The following is a 19537-nucleotide window of genomic DNA, read 5'->3' on the forward strand; positions in this document are numbered from 1 at the left end:
CTAAGTCAATGGATTAGCAATCCCATTTTCGACCCCAGGGCCTTTGGCTTGAATGCGCAAGACACAGACAAAAGGAAAAAGCTCTTGATCTGGGGTCGAGAAGGTAGCTATCCGTTTTCGCCAATCAGAAATCATAGCTGAGCTGGTGAGGGACGCTGACTTGAGTTGCTGATGTATCACTGTAGCGGTGGAATATGCAGATCGACAAAAAGTTTCTTTAATCCAAGATTGTCGCTTGAAAACGGTACTAACTGAAAGATAGTTGTGGTAGTTTCATTGGTCGAAAAATTAGCCTGGGTAAAGCGGAAATGACGACAATAACCAGCACTCAAATCTTTTCCGGTGCAAGGCATGCATTTCTCTCCGTCCATTGAAAACTGTCTGGGGGAGGGGTAGGAGGAGGTAGCATGGCCCTTCTTAAGCACAACATTTGGCAGCTATAAACTGAAGTGTTATCATAAAAAAAAAAAAAAATGATTCCTAGAACATAAAATGGAAATGACGAAAAGGTTTCAATCGTATTTCTCAGGGCGCGACCGCGTCACAAAGAAATTGCCTGGGGTGGGTTTAGCCTTGACATGACAAAGTCGTTACTAAAAATATACACATTGTCTTCGCATCCCACAACAGAGTGATCGGTGATGTTCAGTGCTCTTGCACTCAGTCAGTTCAATCAATTTTAGGGATACAATGAGTTCATGGGAAATTTGGCCTATTACAGCTCATATACGACTAGCTTAAACAAGGTAGGTAGTTCTATTTTCCTCTAACAGAGCGCTGTGAGGAATCATTTGTGGTCAGAATTCTTTTGTGTTAGAAACGTCTGCCTGTTATTATACTACTGAACTGCGTGACAGCAATTTGGCGCAATTTAACCGCTTAATCGACGAATTACTTGCCTGAATCTTAGAATCCATCGGCGATCCGTAAAATGTTTTCGATTTGGTCCTTCACAATTTCAAAAGATCTAGAAAAAGTTTGGCTAACGACTTTACAATTCTGGTCGGCGGGTGGGCGGACGTGGAGGTATGGCTGGCCGGGGGGACATATCATCATGTCAGTCAATTGTTTCTGCTACATAAGCACACAAAACTCACATCAAGTGAGATTGTTACAATTTATACATGGTCTTTACGTTATATTTGTGTATTTGTTGTGTTCGGTTGTATATAGCTGCTCCATATCGTTGACTGCCTTTTAAATCTACCTTATCAAATAAAGTATGTATGCCGTCTGTATAGTGTAATGTTGGCTTTAGTCAACAACTTTTCCTTAACATATTCTGTTGGTACAAACCTTTCCGACAACTTCGTCGCTGTTAGCATAGGCAAGTGAAGGCGGGAGGCCAAGGTAACGACTTCACATCATAGCAAACGGTAATACCGTATAGTTCCCCCTCCGGACTGATTGTTAATGACGATATCAACTTTCAACTTTCAACTTCATTTAACACCTCCGTCATGCGTCACATGAGGTAAAGAGTAGAACGATGGTTTGCGAAATAATGTAATAAGCGTGTACATGTGTATAGATAAATCCTTTACTAACATCATGTGCAGTCAATACAGTGTTCGAATATATGCACTAAAACTGAAATATTTAGGTATCAAGCTATCCTTCCTTTTTAGCGTTTTTGATAGATAAACGTGTTGTGTTTTACATGATACTTCCAGATGTGATTGTTTCATTAATGCAGTTGCGTAAAAGGTAGAAAAAATTACGAATCGTAAGTCTGTTTTGCTCATTGGTACCGTGTAGAGCTTAAAAGTCGTAAGAAATTGGTGTGCTAAATGAGCGTGTACAATGTTTTTTGAGGAATGCAATGTTTTTAGTTGCAGATGACGAAATCCTCTTATACAAAAATACAAGACTTGATAAAAATGTTTTCCGAAAGTTTAAGACAAGCTTCACCATCAGTGACCCAACATCTTCTTTAACATAGAAGTTTAAAGCGGTGCTCGGAGCAAAAATTGCGCCAAATAATGCATTGCGTGTCTCAAAATATGTTTTTCTAGAACCGTAATCAGGTAATGCGATCGTTTCTTGTTGACCCCTATTCGACTCCAATTTATCCATTCTTTTGGAAAAAGTGTCGTTCGGAAAGCCTTACTCGCATCAGAAATTTGGATTTTTCCTAAATAAAAGGCTACCTGATGTTTTTTCAAAACTCGACAACAGCTCGTTAATTCGGGAATGTGCGATCTAAAAATAGTTAAAAGGCCCGAAAACAATCTTGAAAGAAAAAAAAAAAAAAAGAGAACGCTTCCTCTTTTCATCCAAGGAGAGAGAGAGAGAGAGAGAGAGAGAGAGAGAGAGAGAGAGAGAGAGAGAGAGAGAGAGAGAGAGAGAGAGAGAGAGAGAGAGAGAGAGAGAGAGAGAGAGAGAGAGAGAGAGAGAGAGAGAGAGAGAGAGAGAGAGAGAGAGAGAGAGAGAGAGAGAGAGAGAGAGAGAGAGAGAGAGAGAGAGAGAGAGAGAGAGAGAGAGAGAGAGAGAGAGAGAGAGAGAGAAAGCTGAGAGTTATGTCGCAGAACTCCCTCATAACCCGCCCTGTATAGGGTTCACACCTGGGGTAAGCCGAGAGGGAGTTCTGCGCGGGCGTTATGCGACAGAACTAAAAATCTCTCTCTGTTTGAAACCGCCATAATTTCGAAATCAGGTTTTGTAGCCTAGTCAGTCTATGTATAACCAGTTTACAGTTTACATTAAAACTGATGTACTGGGAGGATGGAACAAGGTGTGATCTTGCTCAATTGGAACCTCTATTGTCCTTACTGACAACCAATCACAAATTGTTAATAAACCGAACTGATTGCAGGACCAATATTTTAACTAGCATAACTATAGTCTTCTTCAGACTCTTCAGGGCTAGAGTTACCGTAGTTGCCGTAGTGTCAGCCCTACAATAAGTTTGGTTTATTTATACGTAAAGTGACGTCTGGCACGTGCATTTCTACTACAAGAGATCTGGCAACGAAACCTATTCAGAACAATTTATTTGTGTGTCGTATGGTCTCCTGTATTCAAACGTTTCACAAATTGCTTTCCATAGATAAATCAGCACATTTTAATCATTTCATTTAGGCCTGTTGTAGGTTTTATACTCACCTACTGAAAAAATATCAAAAAGGATTTTATTCGATCCCTTAAATTTCTCTATTGCCAAGACTACCTGAACAAAATAAAAAATGTTAACAAAAGAATCTATTGACACACATCAGTACAGAACAAAAGTTCTGACAAGGAAAAGGAATAAACATTTCACAGTCATACTGATTTTTCTTTATGCATGATTTGAAATTATGAACAAAAAAGAAACAAACAAACAAACAAACATACACGCCTGCTGCAATCAATGTTTACACGAAAGGATTCTGCAACACCGATTATCCAAGGCTAGATTGGTAAGGTTATAAAATTATTACCCCCAAGAGATGATCCTCTCTTGTTACTCCGCCTAACGTTTGCAGCCACTGAGATTGCATTCAGAGGTTGCTTGAACTGGGAGAAAATTAAATTGTTACGTACGGAGGCTCCAAAGTGTTTAATAATTTTATTAATGAAACTATCAAAACATAGTGGCGTTCCTCGTTTACAACATTCGGTGGATATTTCTAGTATACAGAATCCTGCAGTTATTCACGTTTTTCGGGCGTTTTGTCTCTACATGTTCAATGACCTTTCAATCTTTTTGAGTGGGTGGATGTGACCCAATCAATATAAAGCTACTGAGCATGTGATCGGCTGCTCGTGTTTCTAATTTTCCAGTTTTAAAATATAGTTGATGAAAGTGTCGAAAGTCCTTGTGCGGACCTTGTGCAGATATTTTTTTCAATACTTTGCGGAAAATATAGGAATTTTAGACTTTAGAGCGTTTATTGTGTTGCAAAACCAAAACCAAAGTAATCATCACGAAAACATAAACAGCGCTACGAACCAATCAGAACTCGAAGTAAATACTTGCAGGTCGTGCCAAGCGCGGGAAAACGAGTGCGAGCAAGTCCGACACGTTTGGTTTTTATTTTGCTTCTCATTGGTTGAAAAAGTGGCGCAAGTTTTGCCAACCAATCACAGGGCGTAGTAAACGAAAAGCAAAGCAAATGCGAATTACTGTCGACAACTAGTTGAAAACCACTTTAACAGAATCTCACACTTGGATTATAGGACAAGATCTATCCTTTAACGCCTCGTCAATGTTATTTGAAAAACTTGAGAAAAATGCCAAACCGCTTGCAATTAAAATTTAGATATTACTGTTTATTTTACCTTTTCCCCTCTTTTTTAATTTTTGTGTCGCGACTTTTAATACAAAATTTCTTAATTAATTCAATTCACCTTTATACCTGGCCCCAGTTGTTCAAAGGCTGGATAACTTTATCCAGTGGATAAGTCACTATCCGACAGTTTCAATCTGTGCAAAGATTTCAGTATTTCCTCGTGCACAAGCGAATATGCACACTCTAACCAGAGCTCAGTTGGGAAGTGTACGAAAAACCTTGGACAACATTTAACGTTAAGTATATTTTAGACACTGAAGAGTGCCTTATCCAGCGGATAAAGTTATGCGGCCTTTGAACAACTGGGGCCTGGAGTTTAGAAAGAGATCTGGTAACGAGGATGTTTCCGTTGCTGGTGATTATTCATGATGACGTAAGAATAACGTCAACTTGCTACATATCGCGCAATAATATCACCAACATTAGGGGAAAAAAACTGACTTGTTACTCCAGAGGATTTTGATAAAGCAATATCACTTCGAAGCGCCAGACAATTGGTTTGGGGGTAAGTTACTGGGAGCATTTATACAGATTAGTACCATCTGTCTGTCTGATAAATCAGTGCAAAACTGGTCTCTTGTACAGGTATTTAAAGGCCCCAGTTTATAGCGTAGAACTTTAACTTAATTCTCAAATAGCTTCCCGTTTAGAAACTGTTTTGTAAGTTACAAATCAAGATACAAAACGTAGGTCAACACTTCACTGTTTTTGTGTAATTCTCTTAAGAAACGCTATTTAATAACCTGTATGGCTTGGATACTAATGTTAGAAGTGTACTCCATGATCCAAATGAGCAATTAAGAGCGGAAATGAAAGAACCAAATCTTTTTACTACACTAGGTATACGACAAGGATGTACACCGGATATATCCTTTCCTCTTGCTATTTAACGTATATTTAAGCGAACATCCATAGCTTGCTTCCCTCTCCCCCCCTCCCCACCCTCTTCTCTACTCGCAGACTGCATTTGATTTACTTAAAACATTTACATACGGTTTTCTTTTCATCCCTGCTTGTCTAGTCAGCCTGTGCAATGTTTACCTTTAGCCAGTGTACTGATCACTTTTGTTAAACGAAATTATGGTTAGATGATAAAAGGCGTGATCTTTCATAACAGACTAAGCCCTATTTTCTTTAATTTTGCAACTACCGTGAATCAATTACTTCAACTGGATAGATAAATCAACTTTTATACTCTCTGACTACGGATAAATCTTCCTCGATCCCTTAAATTTTAAAGCTTTCCATCAACTATACATTACAAAGACAGTACAGCAACAGAATAACAAAATGTCAACAGTCTACTGACGCACATGACATCACTACAAAATGAAAGTTATGAAAACGTAACGAAAGAGTAAACATTTCACACTTGTGGTTTCTTTATACAAGAAATTTATGAACAAATTAAAGAAAAAAATTAACATTTATTTTCCCTCGCTTTGGTTGTAAGGAATCATGGTTAACATTTTTTTTTTCTGAGGAAAAAAATGGCGGAAACCTTTTGGGCGAACTTTTGACAAGCAATCCAGCAATTCTCTAAAAGACCTGACATTTATTTGAAGGCGGTGCGAAAAGGACTTTATACCGGCCTTGGCCTTCAGCTCATAGATCACGTGTTTGCCACAAAGTTTACATTTAGCTCGAAACAATAATGCGTAAAATCGGGCAAGGCTACTGCTACCTGGATCAGCAGATTATCCCAGGCTACATTGGTAAGGTTATAAAATTATTATTCCACATATCGATTGCATCTAGAGGTAGCCTCAATCTGGTAGAAAATATGCCGGTCAACAAGCACGGATGTTCCAAAACGTTAAATGATATTTTGAATTTTAAGTATAAAAACACAGGAAGGTGTACTTCGGGTACTTCGTTTAGGGTATTGTGCGGGATAAATTATAGTCCATAATGATTTGAAGCGATAACAGGGTGTTTTTCAAAATTCGTTTAATGTTCTAGCGTCAGTGCAGTGGAGTTATGGTAAGGCCCTGATTGCACCGATAACCGGCACAAAAAGTTGAAGCAATAATTTGACATGAGACCGACAACGAATAGTAATAGTTTGCGACTCCAAACCGGTATAAAATGTTTTAATGAGACCATGTGTCAAATATGGTGGATGGTCGAAAACACTGAGAAGACTGTAGAAGGGAAGACGAAGACTGTAGAAGGGAAGACGAAGACTGTAGAAGGGATGGTTTTTCATACCCGCCGGTTTCATGTAAACAATGGCAAGGTACTGATAAGAAGGGAGACGTACCGGTCTGAGTTCTTATTAAGGTTTATTGCGTAAAAATATCGATGCACCTTTACTGTTTTCGTTGTTCAAAATCTAAATCATAAATGCAGCCATACAATCTGCAAGTTAGCATCCTTGGAGTTGTCTAGTTGGCCGCAAACTCGGGAGATAGAGGAACGTAACGTGACTTTACTATTTTCAAGCGGCGTGTTCGCGTGATGTGGTTCACTTTCTGCCCTGAGGAATGCGTGACGAGCCCAAAGAGCGTCTGTTTAGAAGGCTATGCTAATTGATTCGAGTTCTTGTTTCTCTTTTTCTACAGTCATGCTCCATAGCCTTTTTGACTGTGTGGATGAAATCTGACGTTTCTAAAGCTGTTGATCTGTTTATGATTCTACTGAGCTTTTGGGGTTAAGGGGGGACTTAACCTAAATTTTAATGAAATTTGAAGAGGTTTTCAGAAGGGACAGAAGAAAGAAAATGATTTTTGGAACACTAACAGAAAGTTGATACCCACGCAAGAGCACCCCAGATTGTTATTGGACTAACTTGGTATCCGTATATTTATTATTAACTACAAATTCTAACTTTAAAACTTCACTTAATCTTCAACATTTCTTATTTCTCTTACTTTTACCAATCCTTCTAGTAAAAACTATCTCCTCCCAAGTATACCCAAAAATTCAGAAAAACACCCTACAACATAGATTCACGGGATGAGCATAGAGTTGCTTGAAACGTGAACGAGATATTTCCATTAAAGCCATGTCAAGTGGCGGGAAAATGGCGTTTAGGTTAGGTCCCCTCTTAAGTACCGTTCATTAAAACCCTTGTGGTAATAGTTTTTTTTCCCTTTCACTATTTTAATGTACGGAAAGTAATTTGGCTTTCATTTGAGTGTCGTAAAACCAAAACTAAAGTAATCACTCTACTGAACCATTCACAACAAATGTAAACAGCTAAATGAACCAATCAGAACTCCAAGCAAATTAAATACTTTAAAATCGGCGGTGTGAAAATCAGCCTGATTACAAACATCCATAGCACAGTCACAGATCCGTTTTTGTAAATCGGGTCGATTTTCGTCCGTTAACTCAGCCCAGTATGACGTAAGAAAACGACCGTGAAGCGGGCGACAACCTGAATGGACCTGATTTATCAGTTAAATCTGTGGCATTGCCGTACAGGTTTTTTTTACGGAACTTTTGAATGCAGGGGGCCACACGAAGCACAAATAAACTATTCTGAATACTTGTCTTTTCGTTACCGAATCTCTTGTAGTAGAAATTCACGTGCCAGAGGTCACTTTACCTGTAAATATACCAAACTGGTTTTAGTGCAGACGGCAAATGCCAAAATCATGCTGTGCCTAGTTCCTAGGCCTCTTTCTGCCGTTCGTCTTGGATCACGTGGTCCGAGCGAAACGTCATCTTAACGACCAGCAAAATAAGGCAGGCAACACCAACAAAAAAAGAAATCGGCCGACCAAATTGGAACGACGTGTAAATTGGCATGGTCCATGTGATTCAATCTACTAATCGAGCCGATAAATCGTACGTGTAAATTAGCCCTTTGCTAAACAAGACTTTTTCCGCTGTCGTTGCTTATTCACGATGACGTAAGAATGACGTCAGTTTTATTGTATGTTATATCACGTACATTTTGGAAAAAAACTTATTTCTTCAGAAGATTTTGCCAAAACGACATCATTTTCGAGACCAGATTGTACACGAGTTTTGGAGGTAAGAATAACAGCAGTTATAAGAAGGCAGTGACTTAATTTTCCTACCCATACAAAACTGATTTGAGTTCTTTTATAGCCGCATGATAGGCGTCAATTTGTAGTATGAAAATTAAACTTAATTTTGAAATTATTAGCTTCCATTTAGAAATTGTTTTAGAAGTGAAAAGTTAAGCTTCAACCTTCGTAACAAGTCTGTAACAACTTTTGCTTTTTTTTTTCTCTTAAATTCACTGACTTACAATTCCGTGATCTGTATGGTAGGTACTTGGAACGCGCCAGCCTGTCAGCCTATAAAAGAGTAAACTTTCCACGTAGCTCGTGACTTTTCCTTTGGCGCCTTCTTCTCAGCTGCAAACCTAAAGAGATAACATGTTCCCTCCACTGAGGCTCGCCGGCTTAGGTGAGCTCTGGCTTCCTTTAGCCCGGCAGGACTGGTATGGCCTTGGTATGAACGAAACTCGGAGTGCAGTGCCGCCGGTACTACGTGAAAGAGTAACTAATATTATTTTGACGAATAATGCACCCAGTACAACTAGTCTTCCTTGCTGTTGCCCTAGAGCTTTTCCTTCTCCCTTCTCTTCAAAAAGAATTGACACGGCCAGGTTGTGCGTTGTGTGGACCTCTGCATTTCAAAAGTTCGGTATCGGTATTATGTTACGATATGTTAATTGGAGTCCAGTTTGGTGAATGCCTATTGGTGGTTTGCAACCAATCCCTGGAGATCCAAAAGACAATGGTGTGACAGCCATGATGGACGATCTGAGAACCTTTTGTTCTGTCATCCAACATGGCCGCCATGACATTGTCTTTTTGCATCTCCAGGGATATTGGTTGCAAACCACCTATTAATAGTAGTCGTCCTAATACGCATGGATTATATCTGACCTACTGGTCCATAAAATGAACGATTCAGCGGAAAAAAAAAATGCCGTTTTGCAGTGGAATGAAATGAAAACTTCATTCAAAACCACGTGATTGTTTTGAAAGCATGTCCAGTTTGAGCTTTGAACCAGGGTGATATATTAAAACAATGATTTATTAATGTGCCTTCTCCAAGCAACAGGTCAACTTTTTTTTTCTGATCTAAATTAAGTCGGTAAAACTTTAATTTACTTGTGTTTACTGGACTGAACACAACCATCGTTGCTTTTTGCCCAAGCGATGGCGAGACAAGTCCAGTTTTGACAGCCTTGTTGAGTTATGTTCCCCAATGCACTGGAAGATGTTTATCAATCGAAGCTTTTGTTACAAAATTTTCTTCTTTACAGTTGTGATTGGTTAATACTACCATAGACACTGCATAGAATTACGGCGAAAGATAGCCTGCAGAACAGACTTAATTTTTTGCGTTTTTCAGATGAGCGGAGGCATCCGTTCGCGCCTGAAAAACATAAACGACCAGGCTTAACTTTCAGGGGTAATGGGAGCATTATTTTCTTCTCGATTTTTAGTCGTGACTGGAAACTTTGTACGGATTTCGTTTCACGTGTTTTTTGGTCATTGTGTGCATATTGCGCGTGCACACGTTCATGCACGAGACTGATTACGCAATCATCACCTCGCCATTGTCACGCACGGTGGTGGGGAGGGACATTATTGGAACGGTTAGAAATATTTTCAGTTTCGTTTCCAAAGAACTTTGGGTATAATACAATCTTTCTAGGTCATTCGAAAAGATAAGTCGATAAGAGACGGCCGTAAAAGATGCGCTAAGTGTTTTAAAATATGCATTTAGCCGACTACCCGTCCCCTCTCCACCTCGTCCCGTCTTTACACGCCTTCTTCCACGCCTTCACAATCATGTAAGAGAGTAGTCCTGGGACGAGACTGTGAAGTGTACAAAATGGCCGGTATTTCATCGGGTACGCGGTTCTTATTACTCACTTTGTTGCAGCTGATCTTCATAAGTCTGTGTTGTCTGGAGAGCTGACGCATTTTCTTGTTGTTTTTAGCCTCTTGTGTCACCTATGCCTAGAAGACAAGGAGTGTACAGGCTGTTTAGGCCGAGATATGATTGGATCATGATACGAGATCAAGTTGGAGAATCTGCATACGGCAACGCGGTAAAACAAATTCGAGTTTTATTGTATCTCTCTGGCTCGATTTCTTTGCGATTGTCATTGCGTAGTGCTCTGTTTTCTGATGCAAAGCCTTAGTTTGTTTTATCTTGCTTTGTCTGCAGTTTCTGGAAATCGAAGTGAAAAATCCACGAACGCACATCGAAAACGAAAAGGCACTCTACACCGATTATGAGATAGAATTAAAGGTAAGATTAAATCTTTAAGCTTACTAAGTTCATATCGGATCAAGGTCATAGTTAACAGAATTCACTTGTTTCTGTCTTTTTTTGTAACCTTTGAAGCCTTTGTAAGTAGCCAGCCAAGGTTTACAATGCCATGTTTATTAATTCAATGTAGAGTCGAAACTCACAACCTTAATCGGCTTCACTGAGGCTTGTCGCCTTCAGTGCATTGCTTTTGCTTTCCACACCCGTTATGCTACATGAGCCGAGCTTCATCACAGGTCGAAACAATAATATTTTGGTAAACGTATTTTCTTGCCATTGTTATCTTGAGAGAAAAAAATCAACATAAATTTGTTATCGCGTGTTTAAGCCTGAGGGACATTGTTGTCCATCTTGTGACCTTTACTAGCTTTCATGTGACCAGTTGAATATTACCGGTAAAAAAACCTGCCGCTTCCGGATCCGGTGACTCTTACAAGATATGAACTATATGTGGGACAACCATTTCTACCGCAATAAATTGGGGCAAGATTTCTGCACAGCCCCCTACGTTAATTATTTATCCATTTTGTGACTCAAACTCTATTCATGCTCGTTCCTGGAGTAAGAGGGTTAGTATGACGGTGATGCATGTATAATTAATGTAAGGGGCTGTGCAGAAATCTTTCCTGTATTGGATAAACCCTGAATCTTAGTTGATGATATTTGCCTCATACAGTTTTCAAATGCTCTGCCAAATTTGTTTTGAATGTCTTCACCTTAGCTAGAATAATTCACACAAAGGCAAAATGTTGGACAGTGGGCATTGAAGCCCTAGGCTTTCTTGTCCATGTGTTCTTTGTAGCTCAGTTTCCTCTTCGCCGCTTATTTCATAATTTTGCTCATTCATACTTTACCTTTGTATGAATATGTTGTGCAGGCTGTTCCCTTTATTCCCTTGGAGGTGTAGCAGCCATGTCAGTGTCATGTGAATTGATTTGGCAACCAGTGGTCCCTACTAATACACAAGGATATTTTTGTACAGTTTAGATTATGTGAGAAATGCAGATCTTCGCAAGGGCTGTTGGAACCCCAAATGAAAAGTTGGGGGTAACCACGCATTTTTCAGAGATAAGAAGAAACAATAAAGCAACAATAATGATTCTAATAAGCAAGCCTTAAAGTACACAACAATATGTTATGGCATTTTTTCCAATTTGGAGCGTAATTAATTATCTCTGAAAAAATGTGTGGTTACCCATAATTTTCTTTTTGGACACCAACTACTCTTTTTAAGATGTTTATTCCCTTCATAGTCAGAAAACATGCAAAAATACTTTTTGTTCTAGTAGGCGCTGTCCTAAATAAACTGGAGTTTCTTGGACCATCCTAAGATACACAGAACATAGGGGTAGTAACAAAAGCATGTGACATCCTTATTAATAAGACTTCTTTGAGCCATCAAAATTCAATTGGGACACAAAGTGGCAACGCTTCTTCTAATGGAATAAATGTGATGGAATATTTTTTTCTCACTACTTAATTCTAATGCTATTATTTTACTCACATTATTTCATGTGATTTGTTTTTATCTACAGACAAATCATCCGGCTTTTCCTTTGTTTCATTCTCAAGTACGGAGAAGATATTCAGAGTTTGTCTGGCTCAGGAACAAGCTTGGTCTAAACGATGTTGTCATGGTGTAAGTATTCATCTGTGAGAGTCAGCCCATTTTGTTCTTTATTGCTAACAACCAAACTCTGGCACTGTGAATTTAGATTATATTTTTTACAATTACTGCAGAAATTATTGCATGTTCATTGGCTAATTTTCATTGTCAATAACAATTAAGTGATGATTATCTCCTTTTGATAGGCATGTCCCACAGCTTCCAAGAAAGCAACTTATTGGGCGTTTCAAAGACAGTTTTTTGCAGCAACGTCAAGTAGGGCTGGAGAAATTCCTTAACAGGTTTGTTGTTAGTCAATGATGATATTTCTTGTTTCCTCTCCTTTTGCTGAATATTTCTTTTACCTCATGGGTTGTGGATAAGTTAAAAAAATAAATTATGTGTTTACTTGTGGGCATTTTAAATGAAGCTAAGTTCAGGGAAACTCACCCCTCCTCTACTTGTTTGAAAAAATTAACTGAAACTATTTTAAATGCAATTAAAAGGCTGAGAGCACAACTGACCTAAATGACATTCGAGATCACTTTTTGTTGTTTTTGCTCACTCTCAGATTCTCTGGATTTTTTGCATGTGGCCTTGAAATTCAGGAACTTCAACTTGAACTACAGGGGCCGGTTGTTCAAAGCCTGATTAAGCTAATCCTGGATTAACGTGAACTTTGATTTGAGTTAATTAACTAACCAATAAAGATTCTTCCAAAATAGTTTTGGCCCTCAGTTTTGCCTTAGACTTTTCTTTACCTTAAGCTTGAAATTAGGCTTTGAAATCACTTTTAAAGAGCGAGATCAGAGAACTTCGATTAACTTTTAATCGTAGATTAGCGTTCATCGCCTTTTGAACAACCCGGCCCAGGAAATGTTGCTCCAATGTTTTATCCACTGCTTTGCACTTCCTTTGCAATCAAAACCTATGATTATGGGCAAGGTTTCCATTTTTATCACAAAATGAAGTGCAAAGCATCGGATAAAACATTGGATCAATGTTTCCTGAAGGAATTCAAAGCCACATGCAAAAACTCTCACTGGTGAATCTGAGCTAAAACAACAGAAAGTGATCTGAAATGATATTTAGTTATGCTCTCAGCCCTTCAATTATAATTTAACCAAAGTAAGTGTGGACACAAATTATTTTGGTTTGACCTGTGTTTAGGTCATGATAACAAATATATCTGCTAGTTTCAATTAACCTTTTCACTCTGCATCTTCTACCCTTCATGATGAATAACACCTTTTACTGAGTCAGTGTTATAAACCCTTGCCTAATATTCCCAAATTGTATAAATTCATTAGATATATGTCGAAGACTTAAAGTTGATTAACTAAAATGATGGTATTAGCTAGATAATCAGCTTTTATTATCAGCTACACTATGCACTTTTGCAAAAGGTAAGTACAGTTCAAACTGGAGCTGTTGGAAGACAAGGCAACGTTACAATAAGTTTGTTGTATTGTCACTGTTTTTGGCAGTTGAAAATTATGCAAGTTTGTTTGTTTTCAACAGGCTGGCCAGCATCAACATGTATGCCAATAATCCATCATTCCTGTTGTTCCTACAAACAAGCCTTACTCACAAACAAATGGATTATTACCTCAAAACTCGCACTCCGGGAGGAATCAAATCACTCATAATGAGATTGCATGACAAGAAATTGAAAGATGACGAGGTGCAACAGAGACCAAGAACAAGAACTTTCAGTGCTGAATATCCATCTGCTGAAAAGTAAGGATAGTTTTGCAGTTATGCCCTTCCCCTGTCTAAATTGGAATTTCAAGGAGTGAGGGGGGGCTGAGTGCAAATTAAGAAATCTTCCGTGTGGGGAAAGGGATGTGAATATTACAAAGCATTGCTGACGACAGATAGGTAACAGCATACTGGCTGATATTTCCTCTCAACCAATACCATGTTTAGAGTATGTTTAAAGTGCTACTATGATCAAATTTTTACCTCTTGAATTTTAAGGTTTATCACATACAATTCTAGGAAAGATTAAAAACGCCGTTTACCGTTTCTAAATGTCTGCATTGGTTCCGGAGATATTTAAGTTTGAAAAATGTGTAAAATATGTCAATGAGATGACTGATGACGTCATATTTCAACTCAATATAACATCAATTATATAAATAGAGTTATCTCAGTCAATTTACAGGAGAGACCATTGAAACCTGGCAGGCTAATAGTTCTAAAGGCAATACACCTACGGCTATAAAAAATTTGGTTCCCATGGCAACTCACTCTTTTCCAGTCCCCTCCAACCTGATTTCAATATTTTAGTGATTTTCAGCTTGAAAAACATTTAACAAGGCCATGAACTCGACCTAACATATTTATACGCTTGCTGGATCATGCAGATGAGTCACCATTGGCAAATATCGAAATAGAACGCCAAAGGTGGCCAGCAAAGCCTTAAGTATCAGGGAGGACTGGAACCCAGTATGTTGCCATGGTAACAAAACTGATAAGCTCATATTATGAAGCGCACCTGGAACAATGTAACTGCATAGAATCAAGCATTTTTGATACAAATTGGCTGAGATATCTTTTTTCATAATATTTGATCAAAATTCGGTTGAGTTTATGACGTCATCACTTGGCTAATTTGCATATTTTAAAAATTTGAATATCTCTGGAACAAAAAGAGATATTTGAAAATAGTAAACAGCATTCTTCTTCACGTACAGACTACTTGTTTATGCTTTAAAATGGCTCAGATTAGAAAGACGCGAATTTCGTCATGTACCTATCTGAGTTTGTGTTCATTTTGTTCTTTTTGAGGCGGAATAATAATTGTTTCTTTTGTAGGTAAGTGAAGGTCTCATTTCACCAATTTTAGCAAAAGAGCTCAAAAACCCCACAATTGGTCCCCTTTAAACAGTTGCCAAAAGAAAGCCTGAAAACCATAGGCTTGAACCGTTCAAACCTGAATTTTTTTCACACTTTCTTTTTGCAACTGCTTAAGTTACATACATACTGTAGCTACAATGGTCTCTCATTCATTGATTCTTTCATCTGTAGTTCAAATATATGAATTCCATATGAATTTCACTTGCAATGTTTTTCTGATTGACTTAAAGGCCTCAGTCACAAAAGAACAAATCCTATGGCAAAGGCTGGTCAAGTTATTGTGGTGACGATCTATTTGATGATCTTGAGGCAGTTCACATTCCAGGTATGTTCCACTTTAACATGCTTGTCTTACTGAACTAGCTTGAGGTCTGTATTGGAACCATTGGTCAAGCTCTTCTTTTGCAAAGTTCATGCACCAACCGTGAACCCAAGTGCAAGGGCCATAAATGTGTAACACGCAAAACTGCAGACAGACAAACAAATAAACAAGGCGATCATTACTTTCCCAATGCAGACCAAACAAAATAGTTCAATAAAGATCTTTTTTTTTAGCAAATAGCAGTTCTTGAAGGTGCTACTTTTCATTTTTGTTAAAAACCACAACTTTGCAGTAACTCTAGCTGGGGGCATGTGGGCTTTGTATAGCAAGTTTCTGGGCTAGTTATAAGAAGAAATACTGATAGATAAAAACAAACACCGAACAAGTTGAAAAGGTTTCATAAGCTCCTTTTCAAAAACTAATTAATAATTCATAAGCCCATTGACCTATAAAATGATTGATAAAACATCACGTGCAGTGGTTTTATACCCGATAAAACCTCCTCCTTGTTAGTATGCAGTGTTAAATGTTTTTCTCATATGCTTATTTCCAACATTCACAAATGAACTCTCTTGACACACGCTTTTCCAGGAATGTTTTTGAAGTCGTTAAAAAAACTTGCAGCACGTGTTTTATCGGGTCTAAAACCACTCGGCTGTGCCTCGTGGTTTTAAATCCCGATAAAACACTGCTGCTCGTGTTTTAAACATTACATCAACTTCTCTTATTATTTTCTTAATTGGACAAGTCTGTAGAAAGATATCAATAAATCTATCACCGTTGGATGTAGTGCTGAAATACCTGGCACCAAATTTGCAATTCAATGTTAGCAGCACTGAATGGTGCCAAGGAATAAGTCAATAATTCTCGTAATTATTGATAGTTTTGGAGACTAAAACAAGTTTATTACCCTGCAGAGCACAGAGACACAAAGAAGGTTCGTAGCATCAGCTGCGTTGCATACCCCAGCGGACTACTGACCCTTCCCACAATTCCCGGTAGCAGTGAGGATGGCTTAGACAGTATGGGAAGTGCGTCAGTCACAGAAAATTCTGAAGAACATCCTTTAAGTCGTAGCTGGCATGGAACAACGAGGGACGAAATAGACCTTGCTCTAGAAGACTATGAAGTAATTCCTTTAGATTCTGTTTCTCAAGTTGGAGTTAGTGGTGTAGTGGATGACGATGAGGAATTTTACAACATGGACTTGGACTACATGGACGTGAATCCAGAACTGGGGTGCGGGAACGAGCATCGGTTTGATTACTAATAAGTTAGATAATTATCCAATTGATGAACAATAATATATTCCATTTGTATTAAAGTATAATCGATGAAAGGAATAAGACAGAGTACCTTTGTTGGTCACAGTCCAGCATCGATGGACGGCCAAGACTGTGGTACACTGTATTTGATGTGGGTAACATTCAGTAATGGCTTATAAATTCAGTTTACTTAGAAAGGTATTTTGACAACATCTGGGGTTCTTGATGCTATTTCTAAAAAAAAGACTGCAAGAGTCAAAGACACCCCAGCTTACCACACTGGTCGTATCTGTGGTATGCAATTTATGCCTCAGCCTTTAGTAATACTTTCATTTAAACCATTGTGTTTTTTCAGAAAGTATTTTTCAGACACTTTCAGGCCTGTGACTTAGAAAACATGATCATTATTTTAATTTCAAGAAAACTATATAGTAACTGATGAATCAGGTAATATTGAAAAATCTTTTAGGCAGCATATTGCCAACTCTCTGTAAAGTTGACACACTTGTGACAAATACCAACTGCCCAGAAGACGCAGTAGAACGTTATAATAGTATTATGGTTGCATTATGAAAGTAAGTTTTTACTTAATTAATTAATAAACAAAGTGCTCTTCTAAATATTCTTTTTAGGCATAAAGATATTTTGACAAGGCACAGAGAAAAAGAAAAATAATTAAAGAAATTGGAATTGATTTTGAATTTCAAATTTTAAGGACTATTGGTACAGTTGTAATCTTTTGTACAGTGTAGAGTCTGTAACATATACTCAGTGTAAAAAACTACAATGATATAAATGGAAAGATTTTTGAAATTTTGACCAATATATTTCTGTGAAATTCTGTTTTTTCCTAAATTATCAAGATGACCAATAATAAATTATTATACAGTTGAATTCCACTTTCTCAAACATTCACAGGTAAACAAAACCTGCTTACTGTATGTCTGTTAACTCTTTCAAGTATCAACATTGACATGTATTTTCTCCCCACTGTTTTCTCAATATTTAATGCTACTGGTTGGGAGAATTTGTTTAAAATCTAGACATTTCATCTTTGGCGATTGTTTCCTTTATTCTTGGCACCTTTTATATAATTATGTTTGAGCAGGTAGCCATATTGTAAGGAAAATTAGGTGTTGGTTATTAAAGAGGCTTAAAGGTTTAAGGTGATGTGTGTCAGTGCACATTAAGAACTGAATCATTTATTTATTTTACGAACAAATTAATAATCACCAATGAACATTTTTTATTGTTAGTGTATGTATTAAGAAGTGTTGTGGAATCTGACCCAGAGCATGCAGACAGTCTTAAGTTGTGATGACAACGGGTGTTACATGAAGTTTTGTCTTATATAAAGCCATACAATAGTATATTGTTTTGGTATGGTGCCAGGGTTCAAGTTTCAGCTTAGAAAGTGAGAGCAGTAAATGGAGTTTGAGATGGTGGAATATATACCACTGTTTAAACACACTATTCATAGTCTATTTTTGAACAATTGGCTTTGAAGAAACATTTAAGTAAAGATCCTTAACGTAACACTACCAGTAAAAACTCTGACCTTAGTATTGTGTAGTTTCAGAAAAACAGGCATACCCCCAAGGGTAGATTGGAAATTCCAAGGGGGTGGGGTGAGGGCCACCAAGACAAAAATAATAACAAATAAAGGAAAGAATGAAACTAAATTGGAATTTCCAGCGGGGATCATGTTAATGGTGGTATCTTAGACAAAAATCCCCTCCTTGGTGAGGGTATCGATGTTTTATGGAACTACACATTCTAAAATAATACTTGACTTTGTTTGGTCAGATAAATGACCAACAACAACGGTTTTTTTACCTCAGCAATTTCATCTCGACAATGAACAGTCTTTATTTTTAAGAAAGTTTTTCACTCATAAAATATATAATATTTATTATCAGAAAGCCTGGAAACATTATTATACTGTCACTAAATTTGTTTGGTTGGTTTGTTGAGGTGTCATCGGGGAATTTACTAAGGTTGTTGCACAATATGTAACAGTCTCTGATTCCAGGGAGGGGGGGGGGACTCCAATATAAAAGTGACAGGGGTAGTCATCGGAAGTTTTGAAAGAACCCCTAAAAGGTAGCAGAGTTCTGTTCTGTGGGCGTGGTCTGAACAATTTTTTTTTTTACCCCTAAGAGGCACCAAATCAGTTGACTGACATTTACTTCCTGTCATATTTTTCGGCTCAATACCCTAAAAGGTAACACCATACCTCTGACAGAAATCATTCCAGATTTTAGCACCCTAAGAGGTACCAAACCACAAATTTTAATGCCTAAAAGGTACGACGATCACCCCCATCACTTTTATATGGGACTTCTCCCCCCCCCCCCCCCCCACCCCCAGCCCTGGTTTTTCTGAATGGTTGTGCTTTTCCCATTGCACAAGATAAAGCCATTTATTATTAGTATGGGTCAGGGTTCTTTCTATCAATCATTTGCTAAAGTTACAGGGGATTATGCGGGATCCTTGTATGTATTTGGAGTTTTGGAAACGGTAACGTAACGGTTATATGAAGGAAGTCTTTCAAAAAAGTGGAAATGTAATCAAGAATTATCAAAAATAAAGGGATTTAACAATACTTGATGTGCTACTTTACTGTGAGTAGAAGTCTCCAAAGTGGTGAGAAATTAGGGAACTGGTCATAACAAGTTTGTTCGAACAGGACCCACCTTGTCAGCGGCAGAAGGGTTATCGAAGTCGCCACCTATCTCATGAACATTAACGACAAAATTTTATTGGCTCTAAAGTTTGAGTTGACACAGAAATAGTTAGCTAGCAAGAGTCAGCATTGCTAGATAAGAAAAGTGAGGTTTGAATTTCATTGTCATTCCTTTTACTGCTGGATAAATGGCTGGCTATGCAATAAAGACAGGTTGAAGAACGGGGGTGCAGGCAGAGACCACCATCT

General features: G+C 38.0%; 1 protein-coding gene across 7 annotated transcripts; it reads left to right on the forward strand.

Moving 5' to 3' along the window:
• The first annotated feature begins 601 nt into the window (after window positions 1–601).
• On the forward strand, window positions 602–18562 carry LOC146461657 (uncharacterized). Of its 7 annotated transcripts, XM_085086583.1 has the most exons (9): window positions 8155–8258; window positions 8609–8752; window positions 10213–10323; window positions 10443–10526; window positions 12083–12186; window positions 12360–12455; window positions 13675–13893; window positions 15246–15340; window positions 16255–18562. In XM_085086583.1, exons 2-9 carry the CDS (start codon window positions 8630–8632, stop codon window positions 16605–16607), a joined length of 1185 nt encoding a protein of 394 aa, XP_084942709.1. In that variant the 5' UTR covers window positions 8155–8258; window positions 8609–8629; the 3' UTR covers window positions 16608–18562. The 7 variants fall into 7 exon arrangements, with proteins under 7 accessions (XP_084942711.1, XP_084942715.1, XP_084942714.1 ...); XM_085086585.1 differs by lacking the exons at window positions 8155–8258; window positions 8609–8752 and adding an exon at window positions 602–746; XM_085086589.1 differs by lacking the exons at window positions 8155–8258; window positions 8609–8752 and adding an exon at window positions 3385–3401.
• The last annotated feature ends 975 nt before the right edge of the window (window positions 18563–19537 follow it).

The sequence above is a fragment of the Pavona decussata genome, unplaced genomic scaffold (assembly GCF_977016875.1).
Source record: "Pavona decussata unplaced genomic scaffold, jaPavDecu1.1 SCAFFOLD_195, whole genome shotgun sequence".
NCBI lineage: Eukaryota > Metazoa > Cnidaria > Anthozoa > Scleractinia > Agariciidae > Pavona > Pavona decussata.

Excerpts from the sequence above, each read along its gene's own strand:
- LOC146461657 (XM_085086583.1), top strand. The coding sequence starts at position 8,630 with ATGTTCCCTCCACTGAGGCTCGCCGGCTTAGGTGAGCTCTGGCTTCCT. Across the intron at positions 10,324-10,442 it reads AATCTGCATACGGCAACGCG|TTTCTGGAAATCGAAGTGAA; the intron begins GTAAAACAAATT and ends CTTTGTCTGCAG. Across the intron at positions 12,187-12,359 it reads CTAAACGATGTTGTCATGGT|GCATGTCCCACAGCTTCCAA; the intron begins GTAAGTATTCAT and ends TCCTTTTGATAG.